The sequence below is a fragment of the Eumetopias jubatus genome, unplaced genomic scaffold (genome assembly GCF_037043125.1).
Source record: "Eumetopias jubatus isolate StellerSeaLion01/CBP00866 unplaced genomic scaffold, mEumJub1_p1.0 scaffold_9, whole genome shotgun sequence".
Taxonomy (NCBI): Eukaryota; Metazoa; Chordata; class Mammalia; order Carnivora; family Otariidae; genus Eumetopias; species Eumetopias jubatus.
In genome coordinates, this window is record NW_028274815.1 from 122,039,829 (window position 1) to 122,064,558 (window position 24,730).

The 24,730-nt window shown below is 40.6% G+C and overlaps 1 protein-coding gene across 1 annotated transcript in view; it reads left to right on the forward strand.

Moving 5' to 3' along the window:
* TOP1 (DNA topoisomerase I) overlaps positions 1-24,730 on the forward strand; it is a 90,827-nt gene that overhangs the window by 63,453 nt on the left and 2,644 nt on the right. The window contains exons 11-20 of the mRNA XM_028122040.2: positions 2,752-2,873; positions 3,796-3,918; positions 6,201-6,388; positions 6,652-6,796; positions 17,618-17,761; positions 18,565-18,750; positions 19,817-19,885; positions 20,414-20,528; positions 21,487-21,614; positions 24,577-24,671. Coding sequence (XP_027977841.2) covers positions 2,752-2,873; positions 3,796-3,918; positions 6,201-6,388; positions 6,652-6,796; positions 17,618-17,761; positions 18,565-18,750; positions 19,817-19,885; positions 20,414-20,528; positions 21,487-21,614; positions 24,577-24,671 — 1,315 coding nt within the window. The remainder of the gene's footprint in view (positions 1-2,751; positions 2,874-3,795; positions 3,919-6,200; positions 6,389-6,651; positions 6,797-17,617; positions 17,762-18,564; positions 18,751-19,816; positions 19,886-20,413; positions 20,529-21,486; positions 21,615-24,576; positions 24,672-24,730) is intronic.

Sequence of the window (24,730 nt, forward strand, 5' to 3'; positions counted from 1 at the left end):
TATGACTCCAAAGCCAAACTCCGATGAGGAAAAAGAGCCTAGAACCTTGAAGAAGACAATCCTGGAAGTCCATGTATTCTGTAGCTCAAGTCTGGGCTTAACAAGAATTTTAGAAAGCTCAACTAGTAAAGCCCCACTTTGAGGTTCAAAATGATTTAAAGGAAAGCTAGGTTCTCTAGTCTCTGGGTTCTCTCTCTTTCATTTATTTATTTATTTTTAAAGATTTTTATTTTAGAGTGGGGGTCGGGAAGGGCAAAAGGAGAGTGGGAGAGAGTCCCTAGCAAACTCCACACTGAGCGCAGAGCCTGACACAAGGCTCAAGTCTCATGACTTTGAGACCACGACCTGGGCCGAAACCAAGAGTTGGACACCTAACCAACTGAGCCACCTGGGCGCCCCTGGGTTTCTCTTTTCAAGATGAGAAGCCAAGGCCTGAGCCAGGCATCACTGGTCACTATGGTCCCTTCCTCCATTCTTACCCAGTCCTCCATTATAGGAACTCCAACTCTATCATTTTCTCAGTTGTTTCTTGCTGGGATTTCTTCCCTTTGATTGTGTAAACTCCCACTCTGTAATAAGTCAGGATGTTGTATTTGAATTATTAGTCCAAATTGATACTGTAAGTCCTGCCTACTCTCTAGGGAAGAGAGTTCTCCAGAGTCCTTTGGACCTGCCAGGGAGGTGGGGCACAGGCTGGCTGAAGCAGTGACTTGCCTCTGCTGAGAACCTCCACTTTTCAGCTCTGACTCAGCAGTTTCTTCTTCCTGGAGCTCAGCCTTTTCCACAAAGTGCTCCCATTGCCAGGAACCTTCAAGTCATCCTCCCACCACTCTACTGCTGGGGGAACTGTCATTTCCTCTTTTTATGGCTCATCTAAAACAGGAGGCATCAAAATTGCTTCCTCTGTTGGTACAAAATTCAGTAAAATTGACCAAGGAGTCTCCATTTTTTTGTTTTTCAAATATTGATACCAGTTTATGCCAAACAAACCCAAGAACAGTTAAATTCTTTCTTGCCTTTTATTTCATTTATTTTTAATGACTTAAATGTTTTCCTTTATATTAGAAGCCTGTTACAACTTTACTGGCAACTCTAGTTCAGACCTGAGTTGGGGAGATCCAAAGAAGTACAGGAAACCCTTGAAAGCTAATAACCCTATCCTCCCCAAAGTGTCTTCTTGCAAAGGGGAAAGTGGCGCCACCTGTTGGCCATTTGAGTTATGGATTTCAAGGAGGTTCTTCTGTCTACCCTGACAATTTCAGTTTTGTGTCAATTCCCTTCTTCCCTGCAATTAGGGATGGTAACTTCCCAACCGTCATGAAATGAGATGTCTTCTGAGTTTTGAAATGAATGGGTTTCTGGTTAAGTTTTAGTTTTCTGTAATGAAAGTGAAAATCCTTGGTGAATTACTAGTACCTGTGTAATAGTAAGGCGGTGGAATGGTGTTTAACGTCATTTTAGGTACATTCAAATTATTATGCCATGGATTAGTTCCAGATGGTGTTGTAAAGTTGGATAGTCAAGAAAGAGTGGAAATTGGCCCTAAGAGTACTGTTAAAAATACTCTGTTTAAAAAGTAGATTAAACTCCCAAGTACTTTCCTTTATTACTAATTAGGTATACACAAAACCCCTAGGCCTCATTCAGATTTACTTTACAAGTTAGCAGTTTTCATTGTGTAACATCAGGATTCCTTTAGAACAACTTTTACTAACATGTCCACACTACCAAGGACCCTATCATCCCTTGTGCTCTGGAAGTCTTATTTCCTTGAAAGAGGCAGCCTCAACGTGCTTGTGTTCCGGAACAGTCATCTCAAACTCTAGTATGTACACGTGCCAGCTGAAGGTCCCTTAAAATGCACTTGCTGAACCTGTAGATCTGGGGTGGGGCCTGAGATTCTGCATATTTTTTTTTTAAGATTGATTGATTTGAGAGATTGAGAACATGGTTGGGGAGGGGCAGCAGCAGAGTCTTAAGCAGACTTCCCACTGAACATGGAGCCCAACGCAGGGCTCAATCTCACAACCCTGAGATCACGACCTGAGCCGAAACCAAGAGTCAGATGCCCAGTCGACTGCGCCACTCAGGTGCCCCAGAGATTCTGCATTTCTAACAGAACTCCCACGTGATGCCAATGCTGCTGGTCTGTGAACCCCACTTTGAGTACAAAAGTTCTAGAGGAAGGTCTTATTTAGATTTTTCATGTGGGATATCTGGGCTTGCCTGCTATGGATATATATTATTTTATTCATATTCCACCCACCTAACTTGAAAGAAGAAAGATGCCTATTTCTTTTCCCCACAATTCCTTTCTTCCACTCCCTGCCCTATCCCTTCCTCCCCTTCTTGAACAGAGGCTGCTTAGCTTAGCAGTGGCAGGAGTCCCTCTGAGGATTTGATTTTTAAAAACCATTGAAGAGGTGTAAAGGACCCTGCTTGCTGAAAGGAAAAGGAAGAGTGGCTGGGCCTCCCCCAGCTCATCCCTGTCCTGAGCAGGCACCTGGGAACAGTTTACTGGCATAGTCTCCAGAGAATGACCCAGGTAAATATCTGCTAAAGAGAAGGAGAATTTATACAACTAGTTATAAATCACTGTATTGTCTTTGTTGTTGTTGTTACCATGTGTCATCAGACCTTTGTATACCTTGGGAAGGTAAACCATCCGTTAGAAGACTTCTCCAGAGCTCAGTATTTATACTCAAAACATGAATTATACACCTCAATTTTTGGAACCGCTTTTTCCTCTAGGTAAAGTCATGAAGCTGAGCCCCAAAGCAGAAGAAGTAGCTACCTTCTTTGCAAAAATGCTCGACCATGAATATACTACTAAGGAAATATTTAGGAAAAATTTCTTTAAAGACTGGAGAAAGGTATTGTAGCCCATGTATTAATATCCTAGCACCTTGCAGAAATATTAATCAAGGACTAAATAAACTAACTTTACCAAAAATTCTGTGGTATAAAATTTGAGCTTTATGAATTTTTTAAAGTTTTTCTTTTTTCTCTATTCACTGTATTATATAGGGTTTCTTTCCAACAAGAATACTTCTATTTCTTTCCTCTCACACCCTCATATGGCTGCAGGAGGGAGTTTATTAGGCAACACAAAAAAACCTCAGCTTTAGCTGAGCAGAGGAAAGTCAAACTGTATTTTTGACAGAGGAAAGTTTCTCTCTGCAGGACTGACTTCCTGTCCTGTATCTGCTATTGCAAAGAGAGATGTTAATGTGATGTTCCATTCTGATTCTGTCTTACTTGCTTTTGGTACTTTCTGCTCTTGAAATCACATTTCCTACATCTGTCTAGGTGATTTTAAACAATCTCATTCTCAATTTGGATTATGTGGACAGAGGCTGAGCTGAAGCTTACTTTCTGAATAGCTCTGGAAATAACATTTAATAAGTGAGTAGAGCAGGGATAATGTTTCTAAGAGAGAATGAGTATGGAAATATTTCTCTCATTACTAAAGCAAATGATATATATTCATGTTTCTCAAACTGTGGGATACATATGCTTGCGGATGTGGCAGGGTGTAACGAGCCCAAGAAATTACATAAGAGTTCTATAACCTTTTTCAAGGAAAAATCATGTAAAGCATTTTTCTATTAAATATCTTGTAATAGAACAAAGTAATAAAGTTATGTTTCTTTTTTTCAAAACTCATGAATTTAGACTACCTCTCTAGACACCTTTAGTTGAAAAAAATGGTGCTTTGCTGTAATCACAAAGAAACCTATGGGGTAAATAGTGTATTTACCTTCTTCTGTCCCCCCGCCTTTTTTTTTTGACTAGGAGATGACTAATGAAGAGAAGAATATTATCACCAACCTAAGCAAATGTGATTTTACCCAGATGAGCCAGTATTTCAAAGCCCAGTCAGAAGCTCGGAAACAGATGAGCAAGGAAGAGAAACTGGTACTACAGAATTTCATAAACCTCTGGAGAACTTTGGAATGGTGTTTAGTTCATCTAATTTTCTTCTTGGTTCTTTTTTTTAAGATTTTATTTATTTATTTGACAGAGAGACACAGTGAGAGAAGGAACACAAGCAGGGGGAGTGGGAGAGGGAAAAGCAGGCTTCCCGCGGAGCAGGGAGCCCGATGCGGGGCTCGATCCCAGGACCCCGGGATCGTGACCTGAGCCGAAGGCAGACGCTTAACGACTGAGCCACCCAGGCGCCCCTCTTCTTGGTTCTTAAAATAGAGATTTGACTTCAGTAATTTCACATGGCGCTGTACTAAAGATTTAGGATTCTTAGCCTAGTAAAGTTTAAATTTTCTTAAGGGTTTTACATAGACTGAAAATTGTGAATAATAAGCACTTTATTTAATGTAAGAACCTGGTTCTCTTGTGACCTAAAATCCAGTCAGGAACTCCAGTAATACAGTATTTGAGGATGGACAGACCTGCACAGTGGCTTCTGGACTTTAGGGTTTTAAGACAGCTACAATAATACTGCCTGTGTACCTCCCTGTTGTTGATCTGTTGTACCCTAGAATCTAGCCATGTTCATCCATCTCCATCTCCACTGCAGAAGGATCTTTCCAGTATCCAGGGGGATGTCATTTTCTTCTAGAGTACCCGTAGGCAAACTATAGGCTGCTTATTTTTATTAAAAAGTTTTATTGGAACACAGCCACATCTACTTGTTTACATATCATCTATGGCTGCTTTCATGTGACAGTGGCAGAGTGGAGTAGTTCCAACAGAGACTGTCTAGCCCTCGAGCCTAAAATATTTTCTGTCTAGAAAAGGTTTGCCTGCCCTTGATCTAGAGAAATCCAGGCTAGAGTGTCTTTGTCTTATCTTTTTTTTTTTCCCCAAGCTGTAGGTCCAGTAGTTATGGATTTTAAGGAATTTCAAAACTATAGTTTCAGTATTTTATTTTTTTATTTTTATTTTTTTTAAAAGATTTTACTTATTTTTATTTGACACAGAGAGTGAGAGAGAGCACAAGTAGGGGGAGAGGCCGGCAGAGGCAGAGGGAGAAGCAGGCTCCCCGCTGAGCAAGAAGCCCGATGCGGGGCTCAATCCCAGGACCTGGGATCATGACCTGAGCTGAAGGCAGCTGCTTAACCGACTGAGCCACCCAGGCACCCTTATAGTTTCACTATTTTAAGGGACTTGATAAACATTTTACATACAATTTAGGCCTTTGAATTTATTATGTAATTCATTGTTTGATGGTTCCTATTTGACCTGTAGTTTAAAAATTATGAGTTACTATAAGAATGATAATTGCGTCAGGCTTTTCAGTCTCAGTTTAGTCTTCTCAGTATTCCAAATTAGTGAAACCTGGTTTATTCTTTACTTCAGGGGTGTTTTAAAACTTAAAAACCGCTTTGTTCTTGTAAATAGCGATCCAAAGATAGGGAGGTTTCACAGGTATCCCCTTGTCAGAGCCCTGGCCAAGGACACCTGTTGCCAGCAAGTTCTGAATCTGTTCCCACCCATAAGGCAACAGGACTTAGTTAAGTTGAATTTCTAAGTATAATATGAAGATAGAGTCAGCAGAGGGTAAGGAGACTCCATGTTCCACTTCCACTCCTTTTTTGGAGCAAGGATTGCAAAGTATACAATGTATGTACCCATATACCTAGGATGGAATCTGTGACAGGTATGTTAGAGCTTGAAAAACCCATCTGAAATGCTGTTCAACTAAATGTGTCTGGAATCTACTAGAAAACATGGAGATGTTCTTTTAGGAGGCCCATCGTAGACTCTTCCCCATCTGCCATTTTGACAGTACTCAACAAAATGATGTTAATTTTTAAAGTTATATTTAAAAATATGTAGGTAACATGTTCTCACACATAAATCCTTTAAGAAAATCAATTTTGAATCTGTAGTTGGAGTCAGTCCTCAAAGGTAGATATTTTGGGGAATTTTATTATACTTAAAGTTTGACAACTCTATTAGAGGTTATCCTTATTTGCAGTCCTCTCTTTTTAAAAAAGTTTTTTAAAAAGTTTTATTTATTTAAGTAATCTCTGCACCCAGTGTGGGGCTCAAACTCATGACCCTGGGATGAAGAGTCGTATATGCTCTTCCAACTGAGCCAGCCAGGCACCCACATTTGCATTTGTTAGTGATTTTTAGACTTTTCTGTACCTTGAGCTGTTCTCGAATAAGAGATAAAATATGAATAGGGAACAGCAGTTTGAGCCCATTTTGAGTACTTCCTTGCTGTGTTCCAGAAAATCAAAGAGGAGAATGAAAAATTACTGAAAGAATATGGCTTCTGTATTATGGATAACCACAGAGAGAGGATTGCCAACTTCAAGATAGAACCTCCTGGGCTTTTCCGCGGCCGTGGCAACCACCCCAAGATGGGCATGCTGAAGAGACGGATCATGCCTGAGGATATCATCATCAACTGTAGCAAGTGAGCATAGTTCTTTGGGCCAGAAATCAAGGGGGCAGGGGGATTCCTTTGTTCTTGGGAGTACTGTTGCTGGTATTGTTTCCCAGGCTACACAGAACTGTTGGGAACAACATGGTATCTCCAAGTACTTTTCAGTTACTGACTGGTAATGAGGAGGAAACATGGAAATATATGCTCAGCAGATTTATCAACTTTAGGTCATGAAAGGTGAAACTGTCCCTCGCTTCTTATTTCACTGCCCTCCTGCTTTGTTATTTCCACAGAGATGCCAAGGTTCCTTCTCCTCCTACAGGACATAAATGGAAAGAGGTCCGGCATGATAACAAGGTTACTTGGCTGGTCTCCTGGACAGAGAATATCCAAGGTTCCATTAAATACATCATGCTGAACCCCAGTTCACGAATCAAGGTAAGGTGTAGCTAAGAGCTATACCAGTTAGTGGGGCTGATGTCTTTTGTTGAAATGTAGTGTTCTTGGTCTCTAGAATCACTGTGACAAATGACAAACTCTCCATAAAATAAGGCAAGTATCTTCATGCTTAGCATTATTTGGTGACCTTCCTAAGAAATATCCACTTTCTGCATCACATTATAATCTGATTCATTTATTAATTCACAAATACTGAGATTCCAGTATGTGCCTGGCAGAGTATATGCATGATGTTAGGAAATGTGTTGGTAAACAAAACAAATGCAGTCCCTTCCTTCATGGTGCTTACTGTCTGGTGGTTGGAATGTGATAAAGAATACAATAAATGTGGGGCACCTGGGTGGCACAGTCAGTTGAGTGTCCAACTCTTGGTTTCAGCTTGGTTCATGGTCTCAGGGTCCTGGGATCGAGCACCGTGTCCAGCTCTTTGCTCAGCGTGGAATCTGCTTGGGACCCCCCCATTTTTTTTTTTTTAAGAATGCAATAAATGTAAATTTACTTCTGTAGCTTTCTTCCTCAACCTTTCTTGGCCCTGAGGAAAGGAACATGATTGCTCTAAATCCAGAAAGAAGTAAAATCTAGAGTCTTACATACTTCTGGCTTCCTAGGGTTTCATATGGGTAGGTTCTACCAGGAGGACTAAATGGGATGATGTATGTGAAAGCACATTGTAAACTGTTGTATACCCATGTGTTGTTATTTGTTAATCCTATTACTGAAAGGGGAAGCTCTCTTGGAAGGGCAGTCAAGTTCTTATTAGCCTGCTAGGCATATCCTGCGTGGGAGAGTCCCATGAACTTCCTACCTCAGATGTACCATGGAAATGTGTGTAGCAACCTAAAAGAGAAATGAGCTCGAAAGAAAACAGCCAAGGAATTAGTTCTTTGTGTTAACATGCAGGGGACTGGGACTTACAGACCTTCTTAATCTTGGTTTACAGGTTTTTAAACATCTGTTAAGACATGAAAGCTGCACCTCAAAAGGCTGTGTCTTGTCGACACTAAACAACAGACTCTCTTAACTTGGAGTTTTTTGTTCTAATATGGAAAAGACCATCTCTGTTTTCTGCCATTCAGTTAGAAATGTCACTTTTTCGGGGCGTCTGGGTGGCTCAGTCGTTAAGCGTCTGCCTTCGGCTCAGGTCATGGTCCCAGGGTCCAGGATTGAGCCCTACATCGGGCTCTCTGCTCAGCGGGAAGCCTGCTTCTCCCTCTCCCACTCCCCCTGCTTGTGTTCCCTCTCTTGCTGTGTCTCTGTCGAAAAATAAATAAAATCTTAAAAAAAAAAAATCACTTTTTCTAGTTTAGAGTAAGTATAGAATCAAAGAAAACCCTTATGAACAGAAGTCATCTAAAGAAACATTCTCTTCTTCAGAAATAAACAAAGGTGGATGAATAATGGTTTTAGTTCTCAAAGAACTCCTAGGCTAATGGGCAAATTGGGTAACAATTCAACTGTATTAGGAGAAAGGTAAGCATTAAGTGTTTTTAGATAAATACAGCAGTTATTCCCAGCACTTACAGATCAGGAATAAATTTATGAAGGAAATTCGATTACATTTAGGTCTTAGGTATTCCAAACAGCTTTGTGTCATGGGCTGAGAGGGAGAAGTGTAAAAAGGAGTGACAAAAAGAATTAGTAAATGGTGATGTTTGCACAACATTGTGAATGTGCTATAAATGTCACTAATGGTAAATTTTACATGTATTTTACACACAAAAAAACCAAAATAATGGATATTAGGTTACTTCTAAGTGTTTTCATGTATGTTAACATTCAATTATTTTAGCAACCATACCAGATGTACTAATACCACTGTTTTATAGATAAACTTGGTTTCTGGGAAGCCAGAAAACTTGCCCACAATCCAATAGTTAGTAACTCTGACTTAGATCTTTAGCCTCCTGATGCTTTCATGTTACACCCTACTGCTAAATTGTGGCAGCCTTAAGCGTCTTGCTAAAATAAAAAGACTGGCCCATATTCTGCATCTGGTGGAGAACCATTGAAGGGCTTTGAAGAGAGGAGTGTCTTGAACATAACCCCACTTCAGCAAGATTCACAGGCTTTATATGCAGTCATACCAGTAAACATAAAGTCTTGTAAATGATGGATGCAAAGGGAAAAGTGCAGGGTACCATTTCAGAGTATACCAGGGCATCTGATTTGGCCTCGGGTTCAAGGAAGGCCTTTCTGAGGAAATAACATTTAAGATAAGACAAGATGAATAGGATTTATCCATGGAAAGGGAGAGGGCAATGGGTGTTCCAAAGAAGATAGCCTTTTGAAATCCCTGAGGTGAGAGTTTGGTGGTCTTGACTGAATGAAGGGCAGCCTAGTTGAGGTACAGTGAGCAAGAAAGGGGCATGAGGAAGAGTTTAGAGGGGGATGCAGCCCAGATCTTCAGACTCTTCCTAAAATTGTTTATATTATCCTAAATCCAATAGGAAGGTACTGGGTTCTAAGGGAAACAGTACCAGGTTTTTGTTTTAGAAACTTGACATAACTGATCATTCTGAGTGCTAAATTCTGTGGAGATTAGATCGGACACACACCAGAAGTAGGGTTACCAGTAGGATGCTGTTGTAATCCTTCAGGCAGTGAATGGTGATGGCTTGGACAAGATGATGCCAGTATGGGTGAAGAGAGGTGAACGGATTCCAAATACATGCATACTGCATTCTCTTACACCTGGGATTCTAGCTGATTATAGGAGAGCCTCCAAGGGTTGACATCTTTGTTGTTGATAGGGCAGGTGGAGGACCTCCAGGGCTGAGAGCCACCAATTTATTCCTGACAATATCCAGATAACCCCCATATACTGTAGGGATTTGTGTAGGTTTCTGAATGATGGTTATGGTAGTGAACGTAGAAGTCACCCACATATAGGCCCTGCCTAGAATTTTATACCCAAGACAGAGAATCTACTCAGCTGGGTTGGGATCCTAAGAGTCATGAAGATGGTTAAAGGCTTGGGAAGTCGTACTTCCTGTTAAGAGAAAAAGAAATGTGATTTCTTTAGCTTTTGCCTGTACTTGTTGGCTGTTTCTCTCAGCAGAGCAGTAAGAACTTCAGAGGTCCGGATTTGACAGTGCTTTCAATAGTCTTTAAATGCACTGCCAGTAGGAGAAGCATTCTCCTGATAAAAATAGGGAGTTACAAGCATTAGGGGTTTTACTTTTTATGAAATATTTCAGATATACAAGAATAGATAACAGTACGGTGAAAGCTCATGCCCATCATCTGGCTGTGTCAAACTTTAACATCATGTCCTATTTGTTTAATTATTTCATCTTGTAAGAATATTCTGATAAACATAACTGAAGCCCCCTGTGTACTATTCACCTCCTTCCCTAGAGGTTACTATAATGAACTTAATGTTTTCATTCTCTTACATATTTTTGTATTTTTACAATATGTTTCTCTGTGAATAAACAATATGTAGCATTGTTTTTACAAGGTATAATTTTAGGTATGCTATTGAGATCGTTCTGCAACTTAGTTATTTCACTCAGCTTTGGTTTTGATATTTTTATCTTGACATATACTTGTAATTTATCCATTTTATTTGCTAGATGGTGTTTTGTTTTATAAAAAAATTATTCTCTTGTCAAGAGACATTTAAGGTTGTTTATAATATTTTGTTGTTATAAACAGTGCTGGATCAATACATCTTCCTTGTATATATGGATAAAAATTTGCCTTAAGGATTCTTCATTAGGTATTTTTAAATTTTTTTCTAAAGTGCCTAACCAGTTTACATCACCACCATTCCCCCAACCGTGTGCACATGTTTCTGTCTTCCATATCCTTGCCAACATTTCTAAAGTTTTGCTTTTTGCATTTGGATCTTTGATCTATTAGAATGTATTTTTGTGTATAGTAGGAGGTTGAGCTCTAATATATTTTTTCAAGTGAATAACCAGTTGTCCCAGAACTATTTAGTTATATTACCTCTCTATTTATATATCAGATCTCTACATATATGTCAGTCTGTTTATGGGCTCTCTGTCCTGTTTGTCTATTTCTTAATTAATTAGCATACTGTCCTAACTGTTGAGCTCTACTGACTAGGACAGGTTTCCTTCACCTCATTCTTCAGAACTGTCTTGGCTATTCTTGGCTCTGCTATTTTGCATTCATTTTGAGATAAATTTGTCATGGTCTAATGAAAACTATTGAGATTTTTATTGTATTGAATTTATGGATTAATAGGGGAAAAATTGACATTATTGAGTCTTCCAGTCTGTGAATGTGTTCTACTTCTCCATTAATTTATGTCTTTGAGTACACCCTCTAGTATTGCTTTATAATTTTCTCCATAGTTTACACATTCTTAAAACCGTTTTTTCTTAGAACCCTTATAGTTTTTAGGCTTATATTGAATGTGATTTTTTTCCCCCACTACATTTCTGTTATTACTAGAGTTGTTAATGCTGTTGATTTTTTTAATACTGATTTTGTATCTGATAACATTGCTGAACTCTTACTCTAGAAGTGTCTGTGTCTTTTGGATTTTCTGTGTAGACAAGTAAATTACCTATAAATCATTTCCACTCTTACACCTCATACTTCTTTTTTTAAGAAAGGGAGGGAGGGAGATAGGTGGGGGGAGGGGCAGAGGGAGAGGGAGAGAGAAAAATCTCAAGGAGACTCCTCTCGCTGAACCAAGAGCCTGACACAGGGCTCAGTCTCAGGACCCCAAGATCATGACCTGAGCTGAAATCATCAAGCATTGGATGCCCAACCAACTGCGCCACCCAGGCGTCCCTACCTCATACATCTTTTGCTTAAAGTTTTCCTTTTAAAAGAACCCACAATCATCCCATAAAACCCTAATCCTCTCTCCAGTTGGCAGTCGTCAGAATGAGATAATTTCTGTACTCAATACCTTCCCTCTAGGTTTACTTTTCTTGTTGAAACACACCCATTCAGTTTGTTTAGTGAGGATCTATAGGTGGCAAATTCTTCACTGAAAATTTCATTTTCATCCTTATAATGTATCTTTTCTCCAGGAAAGAGTTTATCTTTATTATTCTGTATCTCAATGTGGATGTATTTGTATAGATACTTAGACTATGAGTGAGACCACTAATGTATTTTAACCTGTAAACTTTGATGGGGAGGTAGTTTTTGTGCATGTAGCGTTCTCTTCTGCTCTTTGCACTTCTCTGTTCTTTCCTCCGAGGAGTCTTCTGGCCCAGTTAAGCCCATGCTAACACAGGTGCACTGGCTTTAGCTCTCCCCATCTTGTTTGGAGCACTTCATTGCTATGTTTGAAACAGTGTAAGGATTAAAGCATGATTTCACTTATTGATCTGACCCAAAAGTCTATAAAGATAAGGTTTTATAGGGGTGCCTGGGTGGCTCAGTTGTTAAGCGTCTGCCTTCGACTCAGATCATGGTCCCAGGGTCCTGGGATTGAGCCCCGCATCGGGCTCCCTGCTCAGCAGGAGCCTGCTTCTCCCTCTCCCATTTCCCCTGCTTGTGTTCCCTCTCTCGCTGTGTCTCTCTCTCTCTCTCTCAAATAAATAAATAGAATCTTTAAAAAAAAAGGGTAAGTTTTTGTAGTAGAGAGTGAAGGGTGGTAATTGGTAGTTTTACTTCCTGGCGGATTTTAGATCCAAAACATGGGAGACTACCATCATGGGGCTTCTTTCTATATACCTTTCTGCTCAGCCTCCAGAGACTTCTCCTATTCTAAGATTCTTTGCTTGCTTTTCTGTCTATATTTTACTTACTCACTTCCCCCATGTAATATTATTGTACCATTGTACCCCATCTCTGCTCCAGTAAGAAATTTAGCTCAAGTATGATATGACTTAGAGATTTTTGACAACTTAAAAAAAAATTGGGTAGTTAAGAGTACAGCTGAAGTGTGTCCCTTTAATGTCCCGCTTTCTGAAACTTGGGTTGGTCTACTTGCATTCAGAGCCGGGCATATAGTACAAATAGCCTCACAGGTCATTGAAAGGATGAGGACTTTTGAGAGCCACAGGAACATGTGCTCCAGGTAAAGACTGTCCTGAGCTCATTCACATTTTTCTGTGCTCATCCTGGTTTGTTCTGCTTTATTCAGACATCTTGCAGGTGTTTCCATTCCCTTCCTCTTTCACTCTGGACTTGTGCCCACAGAATCTGAAATAGCAGGAAAATGGCAGTCAGCCTTCTGGAACCAGTAGTTCCAGTGAAGCTCTCTGATTCCAGATAAACCATAGATCCAGAGGTTACAAAAGGACTGCTTGTTAAAGGTACTCACTGCTAAGTCCAACCCACTGCCAAGGTTGGAAACATTATCTAGTCTCATAATCTGTAAAGTAACCCTTAGTAAAAGTGAGGTTCTTCAACCAGTCTTAACTTTACAAACAAAATTTGTCATTTTTTCTTTCTTTCTTTCTTTTTTTTATTTGAGAGAATGAGAGAGAGAGCATGAGAGGGGGTTGGGTCAGAGGGAGAAGCAGACTCCCTGCCGAGCAGGGAGCCCGATGTGGGACTCAATCCCGGGACTCCAGCATCATGACCTGAGCCGAAGGCAGTTGCTTAACCAACTGAGCCACCCAGGTGCCCTCATTTTTTCTTTAAATGAAGTACAGTAAACTTCAGAATCAGTTGTTGCTATTACATTGTATTCAATCCTATTAAAATATTCTTAGGGTGAAATACCCATTTCTGCCTTTCCTCTCTTTAGATCTTATAATTCTGTGAGGTTTCAGACCTTTTAAATGTAACCATCTTTGTGTTGAAGGGCTAGGTTGAAGGAAAATACCCTTATAAAACTTTATATGCTTAGGAAGCTCTTGATTTTGGTGCTTTATTAGAGAAAATAAGACATATGCTTATTTTTAAAAAATTCTGAGCCTGACTTTTGCAAAATTCTGAAGTATAAGAAATAAAACACTAGAACTTCTAGATATCATGGTAGAACATTTTCATGACCTTAGTGTAGATTTCCCAGGACACAAAATAAACACTAATGATTAAAAAAACAATTGACAAAGTGGACTTCATTAAAATTAAAAACTTAGGTTCAACAGAGAGGACACTGTTAAATACAGGCTGGGAGAGAATACTGGCAGGATGTTTATCTGACAGAAAACTTGTATCCAGATTATACAAAGGATTCTATAACTCAATAATAAAAGACAAACATCCCCCATAAAAAAGTGAAAGACTTGAACAGATGTTTACAAGATAGAGGAATGGCCAATAAGCACGTGAAAGAGTTCTCAACATCACTAATTATCAGTGGAATGCAGATTTAAACCACAATGAGATACTAATTCCGGTTCTAGGTATTTTTGCCCCAAATCAAATTGAAAACTTATGTCCACAAAAAACATGTACAAGAATGCTTATAGCAGCACTATATTTGTGCAAGTCTCAAACTGGAAACATTGTAGGGGTACATCAACAGAACACAGGTCTCGTCAGAGACATTAGGGATAGTTATAGATTACACCATATATACCAGCAGTTGAAAGGCGTGAACTACTGATAAATGCAGTAACATGGATGTATCTTTTTTTTTTTTTTAAGATTTTCTTAGAGTGTTGGGGGAGGGGCAGAGGGGGAGAGTAAGAATCTCAAGCAGACTCTGCGCTGAGTGTGGAGCCTGATACAGGGCTCGATCTCACAACCCTGAGATCATGACCTGAGCCTGAATTAAGAGTTGGATGCTCAACCAATTGAGCCACCCAGGCACCCCAACATGAATCTTAAAAACATGTTGAGAAGCCCAGACACATGAGTCTATGCTGTATGATTCCATTTATATAATCTAAATTAGGCAAAATCAATCTATGATGATAGAAATCAGATTAAAGGAATGGTGGTGGCTTAGTTGGTGATTGACCGGGAAGGGGCATGAGGGAACTTTCTCGAATGATAGAGAATATTCTCTGTCTTGATGGGGTGTGGGTTACATGGGTTATAAATTGTCACTTTATATCTGTATGACACTTTACACTTTAAATCTGTATGACAAAAGATGTATTGAGAATGGAAGATGAATAGCAAATAGTAGAATAAAATGCACTACTTATATCTGGAAAAGAGTTTAAATATATAAAGACCTCTGTATATCAGCAATAGAAAGACAAACTTTTTAAAAGTGGGCACGTATGAAAAGCTAGTTGGATTTTCTCTTTAAACATGGTATTAATATATAGGGCCAGTTTGTTGTATCTTTTGTTTAAGTGGTAGGTGTTTGGAGTTCACAGTGCCAGCCGCCCGTTCTTTCGTGTTCTACACAATGGCAAACTCACATCGGGATCACCATCTGTGTGAAAAGAACCACTTAAGAGGCACCTGATTGACTCAGTCAGTGGAGCATGTGATTCTTGATCTCAGAGTTATAAGTTCGAGCCCAGCACTGGGTGTAGAGATTACTTTAAAAAGGAGGGGGGCACCTGGGTGGCTCGGTCGTTAGGCGTCTGCTTTCAGCTCAGATCATGATCCCGGGGTCCTGGGATCAAGTCCCGCGTCGGGTTCCCTGCTTGGCGGGAGGCCTGCTTCTCTCTCTCCCACTCCCCCTGCTTGTGTTCCCTCTCTCGCTGTGTCTCTGTCAAATAAATAAAATCTTTAAAAAAAAAAAATTCTTAAAAAAATAAGAGCCACTTAAGAATATTGGCAAATGTCATCATTCCCCAAGACAAATCTCAGAGAGGATTAGAGAATAGGATTTAGCTCATCTCCCACTTTGTATCCTGAATCCAGATTCTGACCCCATTTACCCACTGTGCTTCATGAGTAAGTAATTATATTAGAAACAAAATATGGTAAGCCCACTAGTTAAAAAAAAATCACCCAAAGAATGTCCTGTATAACTAAATCAAATTAGATTCTTATCCAAACAGAGGTTTGAATGGGTAGGGGAAGATGGGAAAGGCTTAAAGGCAGTCCCCCTATAGTAGTCACCTTGTTTTACTTTAGTAGTCATCATAGTTTTGATGAGGACCTTGTCTGGAAGACCGAAATGGGTATTTTACCTTCTAGTAGTCTGAGAAAGCTTGTTCAGGTGCACTTAACTGTCTGGATTCTGTTTAGAGAAACTGAAGGCAGCAGGGATAAGCATACTTCCTGGAGGCCCCTAGACCTAGACAAGGTGGCTTCTGCCCCTGCCCCCCATCTCTATGTCCTTATTTGAGAGAATCCTGGATCCTTGTGTCAAGAGCCCAGCCAACCTGTGAAGAAAAGTTGGTCTTGTGGTATCCTCTGTGAATGATTTATTTGTTGGGTTTTTCTAAACTTTGTTTCAGTGGCATGAGTAAGGAATTGCCCAAATGTAAATCTACGGGACTTTGAAGACTTGGAGTCAGGCTTTGGTAGGCCTGTGTGCTTTAAAGTGATGGCCAGCAGCCCGCTCCTGAGCTGGAAACTGTACTATTGAAGATCAGTCTTTCTTGTGTGTGTGTGTGTCAGAGACATGATTGTCATGGAAATTTATTGTTGACTTGTATGGGGACAGCTGGTATCACACCTTTTTCTTCACCCTCTTAAATGTCAATATGTACTTAGAAAAATCAGTGAGAAATTTTCAGCTTCCCATTGTCAGGAAATAGAACTTAGATATTTCTTCTTAGATATTGATTCACCAAATGCTAAATCACCCACCCACAACAAGTAGTTACTGAACCTCTTGTTTTGTAGCCAACCAAGTACATACAACTTGGCCACACACAGTTGTGGGAGAGTGCTGATGAATCCTTAGCATACCCGGGTAAGCGTGCATTTCTGAGCATTGTTAGAGCTAGATGTAGAAGATATTTCTTGCTTTCACATAGCCCACTTTCCTGCATACTCAGAAGGCTAAGGCTAGTTACCTTGACCACAGTTCTTATGCTTCAAGGACCACACGTCCCATGTCAGGTAGGAAGTAGGCATATGTCATTATTAATCACTACCTCTTTCTCTTGTGGTTGGGGGAATTAAGAGCTGAGATTCTTGGGTTCTTAAGTTCCATCCCTTTATTCATGTCATATAATCTGTTTCTGTCCTTAGAATACTCCCTGCCCCCCTTGGGATTTCATGGGGTTTTTTGTTTTTTCGTTTCTTACCTTTCACACTTGACAGTATCAGTCCTTGCTTGTGAGTCTGTTTCCATTCAACATGGTAGCAGAAATAGTCTCCTGTCACTGTTGATTAGATTCAGTCTTTTCACACCCTTTTAAAAACATTTCATCGGCATTAGAATCAATTTTTAAACCTTGTACCAAAAACTCTTTAATGATTAAAAAAAAAGTCTTCCCAGTAACATTGTTTCCCTCAGTCTAATCAAGAAAATTTTAAATGCAGAAGTTAGAAAATGGTGAATAATTACCACTGTTCCTGGAAGTCTCTGTGTTCCTTAGTAATTACGTGTTGTCATCTTTGGTTCTGCTTTCCTTGATAGTCCATCAGACTGAATGGTTGTCTTGGATTTAATGAAATTCAGTCCTAGCAGAAAACTGCTGTTGGGTCACAGACTCTGCAGCAGAGTGGTGATGCTGATGTGGGAATTGGGGATATTTAAACGCTTTGTATTGACAGAAGTCAGTTTTTGGTACATGTCATGTGGGCTTTTTTTTACAGAGGCTTTCTTAGCAATTAGACAGGAGCCAGTTGGGCTTGACAATGAAATGGGACAGCATGAGTTCTCATCAGGTTAGATGCTCTAAAACTTCTCTTCAGTACTCTTCTTTTTCTGCCTTGCTTAAGCTCAGGTTCCTTCTCTTTGGTTCAGAGCTCTGAACTTGGATATTCAAAGTCTATTTTTCCTCTACCATCCCTAAGCAATCCACATTTGGGGCTGGGTCTTTGCAGGGTGAGAAAGACTGGCAGAAATATGAGACTGCTCGGCGACTGAAAAAGTGCGTGGATAAGATCCGGAACCAGTATCGAGAAGACTGGAAGTCCAAAGAGATGAAAGTCCGGCAGAGGGCTGTAGCTCTGTACTTCATAGACAAGGTGAGCATCTCCCTGTCACGTTACCTCGTATGTTCAGCTTATTCAAGGTGTCCCCACCTTGTTTACTCCTCTGGGCCTTGTGTTAGAGCTGGAGGAGGACCGATCTCTGGTCCAGTAAGGAAGGTAGAAGTGGAGAGAGAGAGGCGTTTGGAGCATACTGCTCTCTGAATCTGAATCTGCAGGAAATACAGTGACATTTTCAAACTCTTTTTGACTATAAGCCACCAAAAAAATTTTATTTTACATCACGACCCAACACACATAAATATATTTGTGTGTAGCTGAAACAAAAGCTGCACAAAACAATGTTTAGACTTTCTATGAGCGGTGAATTCTGACGTTTTAATTTTGGTTTCTTGTCTTTTTTTTATAAAGGATGGTTATAACCCTTAAAATTGGTTAAACAATCCATTAATGTATCACAACTACAGTTTGAAGGACCATGCTCTAGAGATGTTTGTCAATGCCTTTTTGAAGATTCTGGTTTTTTCCCCCCAGTTTTACTCTGCCTAGCACAAATTCTGAATTGTCTCAAAAACTGAGCAAAATTAAGAGACCGTTGAGTTTGATTACTCAGAATAGGAAGAATACTCCTTCATTTGCTAATTTAAAAAAAAAAATCCCTATGATTCCCCATACTTCATTTAGAAGCAACAGTGTAGAATCCAGAATTCCCAAGTCTTTGCAGACTGATGCCCTGTCTCCAGAGAGAGTTGGGAGACTTCTGATGTGGGTTTCCTTAGAGATCCTGTGAGATTCAAGTTTTTTCATTTGTTCTCATTTTTCCCTCTCTTCCTGGACAGCTTGCTCTGAGAGCAGGCAATGAGAAGGAGGAAGGAGAAACAGCGGACACCGTGGGGTGCTGCTCCCTTCGTGTGGAGCATATCAATCTGCACCCAGAGTTGGATGGTCAGGAATACGTGGTAGAGTTTGACTTTCTTGGGAAGGACTCAATCAGATATTATAACAAAGTCCCTGTTGAGAAACGAGTAAGTTACTGTGGCCTGTTGCTCTCTGGCCTTTTTTTTTCCTTTCATTCATTCAGCAAGCATTTATTGAGCGCTTTTTGTATGCTCTTCACTCCGCTGGACATTAGGAAGATGGTTTGAAAGAGAGGGGAGAGGTGTTGTTGGGTGTCTTGTGGTACCTCCTTTTAGTCCCTGTCCCTTACCTCCCCCCCCCCCCCAATGCTACACCTTCCTGGGGATGGGGGGATGTGTCCTATAGTAATACTCAACAGAGCATGCTGTAGAGAGTTGGCCCTCATGGCAAATTTCAATATAAGACTTAACTCACCTTACTGTAATGATTCAGCCACGTTTCAGTATCCCCTGGTCATGTTGCACATCTGTCACGTTTGTAGCTTTTCTTCAACTTCTCAACTCTTGACTGAGCAGAACAGTAGCCCTTTAGTCCCCAAATCTCTGAGCCCGTGCCAAAGAGGGCACTGCAACTCCACGTTTTCCCCCAAGTGTTGGGCTTGAACCAGAGACCTACAGGGTGCCGGGCCTCCATAATCCAGCCCTTTAACGGTCTGATGTTTAATCAGTCATTAAGGCTTTGCTGGCTCTGGCAGTGGTCCATACTAAATAAGGCTAAAGATACATGATAATGTAATAACCTTAGATTGGGTTCCATCCCGGGGAGGTAGGGGACATCATTAAGTCAGCTGACCAAATTGGAATATGAACAGCAGATTGAAGTATATATACATGTAAATTTATGAAGCTGATACTGTGCATATGTAAGGGAGTATCTCTATCCTTAGAAATTCTTAGGAAATACACAGATATTTGGGGTAAAGGGCTATTATATAATACAAGTACACATAAATGGTTCAGGACACAAATAGGTGTATACACACATGTATGTAGAGAGATGAGGCAGACATGTACTGTGCAAATGGTGAATAATGTATAAAATGTTAATGGTTGGTGAATCTGGTAAAGGATGTGAGTATGTCTTGGGCTTTTTTATTTTCCAAGTTTTTGTAAGCTTGCAATTATTTCCAAAGTAAAGGCTTTTTAAATAATAGGTTCTACTTATTTCCTTTAGGTTTTTAAGAACTTACAGCTATTTATGGAGAACAAACAGCCTGAGGATGATCTTTTTGATAGACTCAATGTGAGTGGACAGAGTGCACTGGGTTGAAGGAGGGGCCCAGCCAGAGCCTCCTCACAAGCTCCTAAAGGAGAGGTTTGCCTGGCGGTGACTTGGACTAAACACTCTTCCTCCTGTAGGCACGCAGTAAATCCATGCCCAAAGCCCTGAGACAGGTGGACAAACCCTGCCTTTTATTCTCTTCTGGCTCTTGCAGAGTCTTCTTCTCTTGGCTGGATGCCCAGCCACCTCTGCTGGAGACTGAAGGCCTTTCCCTGATATCTTATCAGGGAAGATCTTAATAGGGAAGGACAACTTTGCTTTATTGGCCTGCTTAAGATTAAAGTACTTCATAGGGAGGTATCATGCAAACCTGTTTTGGAATTCTTTTCACTCGTTTTTTTTTTTTTTTTAACTTCCCACTGGCAGGACCATAAACTTGGCAAAATTGAGATTACACTGGCATAAATGTCCTAGAGTTTGCCAGAAGGGGCAGAGTGGTATGGCTTTTGCCTAAATCCCAATATCCTCTCTCTGCTTTGTCTCCTCCAGACTGGTATTCTAAATAAGCATCTTCAGGATCTCATGGAGGGCTTGACAGCCAAAGTATTCCGTACATACAATGCCTCCATCACGCTACAGCAACAGCTAAAAGAACTCACAGCCCGTAAGTACTGCTTGGTCAGATGGGCCTGTATCCTTCCTGGTGTGTACATTGCCCTTGCTCAGCTAAGTCCTAGATCCATTCTGCTTTTTCTCCTTAACTTTATGACTAGAAACTTTTTCTTCTATAGCTCTAGGCTTAGGTGTATAAACATAAAATCAGTGCAGTTTCCCCCTTCCTACCCCAACTTCAAGATTAATTTTCATGGAATGCTGACAGGAGCTTTTTACCTGCTCTGAAAATGCCTACATTTGATGTTTTATATGTATGTTATTTGAAAACTCACAGGGTGAAGACTTAGTGCTGTGATGTTGGTTAAATTGGAAAGAATAAGGTTGTCAAGGTTAATTTTTAAAAATAGCACGCACACACAAAGAAATAAGAGCACATCCTTCCCCTGCGGTTTCTGTCATTTTTCCCCCCTTAAGATACTAGGTAATATTCTTCTAAAGACTAGGTGCAGAAGTAAAATCAAGATCCACAAACTTTTTTTCCTAGAGCCCAGTCATTGCTAAATTCCCCCTGTCCTCTGTAAGTATGTCAGGTGGCCTTACAATATGAGCTGGAAAATCCAAAGAGGATATTTTGAGGACTGGTATTTTAGGGTGGGATAAAGGATGCCATGTGAGTTTAAGTTTTCTTTCTAAAACAGATAACTGCCTTGTGGTTTTAAAATGTAAAGCTTGTGATCCTTTTGTCTTACCCTCCTCTACAGACCTTTTCTGTCCCAATTCCACATTTTCTTCAGGCTACGTTAGGTGGCTAGGTAGGGGAGGCAGCCTTTGAGACAAGCAGATGATGATTCTTGACTCATAGGTTTTGACCTTGTGTCTTGGGAGAACGTGATCATCAGAGTGAGATGGGCCTGGCAAAGTCATGAGGAAGAAGAGCTGGGGAAGCATGTTGTGTATTCTCCTCGTGTATACATACTGTTTGACCCTCCCTGTTTCTTTCTTCACAGCGGATGAGAACATCCCAGCAAAGATCCTATCTTATAACCGTGCCAACCGAGCTGTTGCAATTCTTTGTAACCATCAGAGGGCACCACCCAAAACTTTTGAGAAGTCCATGATGAACTTGCAGTCTAAGGTATTGTGGGTCTGGATGGAGGGGTAGGAAAATTAAGGGAACCCCATATACTGTGGATAGATAATTTGCAAACGAGGCCTTCTGAGCTGTGATATGAGGCGGCCAGTTCTAGGTCTGTTCTGGAAGACAGGTCCATGCTAGATAGACAAATGGAAATATACTAGGAGTTAGCTCTGATCAAGATACTGAGTATCAGGTACCCATTGTTTAGAAAATCTCCATTCTGTGAACAGAAGTACTGCACTGGCCACTTCCTGTTTTGAAAAACTAAGTTGATGTACCTTCTTTGAAATATTGCTAACTATTGTCCTTATTATAAATGAGGATAATGGATATAAAGAGAGTCTTTACAATTTCTTGCCATAGCCCAGAAATACGATTTCCAAATTAGATTGTTTCAAATTGAAAAGATGATGAAACAATGATCTTTAATTGCCCCCTTATCCTAGCACAACTATTTTTATTTTTACACATTCCACATGAATCATATTTTTATGTAGCTCATCATCAAACATCTGTTGAATACTGGCTTTGTGCCAGAGTTGCTGCCCTAGAGGGAGAGACTGACATGCAAACAAGTAGATGCTGTTCCTCCTCCATGTGCCTCTCCTCCTATGACTCTGCCTGGTACTGCACTTGTAAGCCACAAGGCACGAAACATTGGGTGGTTGGCATTTCTGTGTTAGCAGTGGCTACATAACCTATTCCAATGCACTAACTCGTAATAGAATTTGCAATATTTCACTTTAGAGCAGACACACAGGGTCACAAAGGACCAATTATCTTGAAATATACTTACCAAATAAATTTTAAAGTCTGTGATGTACTTCCTTATTAAGTAAGATCTTAAGATGGGTCTGATAATGACTGTAAATCTCAAGCGTAGTAATGGATATGTAAATGATGCTTCAAGGTTTCTGTCACAATTACAGTGATATGGAAATATCTGTACATATATTGGTGGTGAAGTCCTAGGTACTACTGGTGTTACTAAGGTTTGTTGCCCACAGTCATAATTGAAGAAGAAATGGTGAATTTCAAATAGAGGTTAGTGAACTTACAGATGCAATTCTTTTCTATCCACATTCACAGAATTCTGTACTAGGACATATGGAGTTTAAAATGGCTACTATACAGTAAGGCTACATACATTTCCAGGTCCACCATGTTTTCCTTCTATTGAAATTTCTTTAAGATAAATACCCAGTAGTAGTACATCTGGGTCAAAAAATATCCACAACCTACAGTTCATGCTACAGGAGCCATCTGGTTTTCCTGAAGGGGGATGCACATGTGCACAGTAAATGAATATACATCCCTAGGCCTCTCAGGTCCTTAGACCATATGGTTGGCAGGCAAAGAACCCTATAGACCACCCTTCCTAGCAGCTCCCATTTGCTGCCACTCTGTTAAAGGGTCTTCTGGTATCATTTACTCTTCCCATGTTGTTATTCCAAGCCAGAAAGTAAAAGCTTGAATATTCAGGTGCTGTTTACCCAATTCAGGCTACTCCTCCCTGGAGCATGAGGAGTTATTTTGTTGATCTTACTCTGGAACCACTGTTTGGGCAGCCCAGGCTGCCTGCCAGACGAGCCCTCCAAGCCCAGGAACCCTCTCCTGTGTGCCCACAAAGCAAACACATGCCCCTGTTTGCCAAGTGAATCAATGGAGTCTTTGATGCTTTGAGAGAATTTGAAACAGCCTGCCAATTTAGCATCCACAGAAATGGTTAAAAGATTGTGGTTTGTTACATTTCTAGCCTGAGAAGAATCTGGGTAGTGATGTTTGTGATACTTTTGTGTATAGAATCCGTTCCTTCAGCTTGACTTTGGACAACATAGATGTTGGAAGTAAGCCATTTATAGTAAAATGCATTTAATGATTCTCTCACAATGGTGGCCTCTGTTTCTAGTCTTGGGCTGTGTATACCTAACAGACAGTTCTAGCCTGAGAGTAACAGCCCCATGTGTGTTGAATCAGGCAAGTATTTATTTACGCCGCAAAGGTTCCCTTGACCTCGCAGGTTAGCAAGGCAATAGCACGTCCGAGGTTCTGCCCCCCAGCAGTATGAGCTGACTGGTTCAGGCTCTGGTTTTGTGGTGTTGCCTGCTGCTGTCCTTAAGCAGAAACGAAAAACTTGGGTTTTCTGGAGGTATTTCAAGGGTTCTATAAGCAAGAAAGGCTGGAATTGCCCTTGTTTTCTTCCTTTATAGAAAGCGCTCCATAGCCAAAAATGTTTTCAGACCTCTGTTTTTGAGTGATAACTACTTCAATTTCCTTGCCGTCTCAGCTCTCTCTTTTAAAAACAGAATGCCAGAGCCAAGCCATGCATAGGTTTGAACAGACTGGCTGAGCTGTTTGCTTCCTGGGTATTTCAGTTGCCATTTTTAAGTCCCTTAGGTACTCTACTCAGCGTATACTTTTTTCTTGAGAAGCTGGCAGCTCCTTCCCAGAGCACTGGCAGAATCTGAGTAATGAGCTGGGTTCAGTAGATGCAAGGATCCTGTCTCAGCTTCATAAAGAGTTCTCTCCTGTAGTATTCTTAGAATGAAACTACACCCTGGCACAGGATCCATTCGACAAACAGTTTTCATTTGTGGCCCTCTTCCCAGGTGTCTAAAGCCAACATGTCCTCTGATTGAAAGATTAGCACATTCCCAGTCCTGGCACGTTCTTTTAACCCGAGCTTCTGCATTAAGGGGGCCCTGGGTCACTCCCTGTAGAAGGATCACTTATTTCTTGAAGGGTCAGCAAAGAACATAAATGGCCAAATAGCAGTTGAATTCAGCAGTCACTGTACATCTCCTCTGTGCCTTCCAGAAGCCACCGCTGGGGGTTTTTTACCTGGCACACCACTGACAGCCTGCCTGCCGAGACAACTTTTAGGTTTCATCTCTGGTGGAGCCTGTCTTTTTTCTCTCTGGGCTGATTTTCTTAAACCTTACTGTTCTTCCTCACCTAGATTGATGCCAAGAAGGAACAGTTAGCAGATGCCCGGAGAGACCTAAAAAGTGCTAAGGCTGATGCCAAGGTCCTAAAGGATGCAAAGACCAAGAAGTATGTACCTGGTGTTGTGCAAAGCTGGGGTTTGGTTGACAGAAAAATGGGGACAGTAT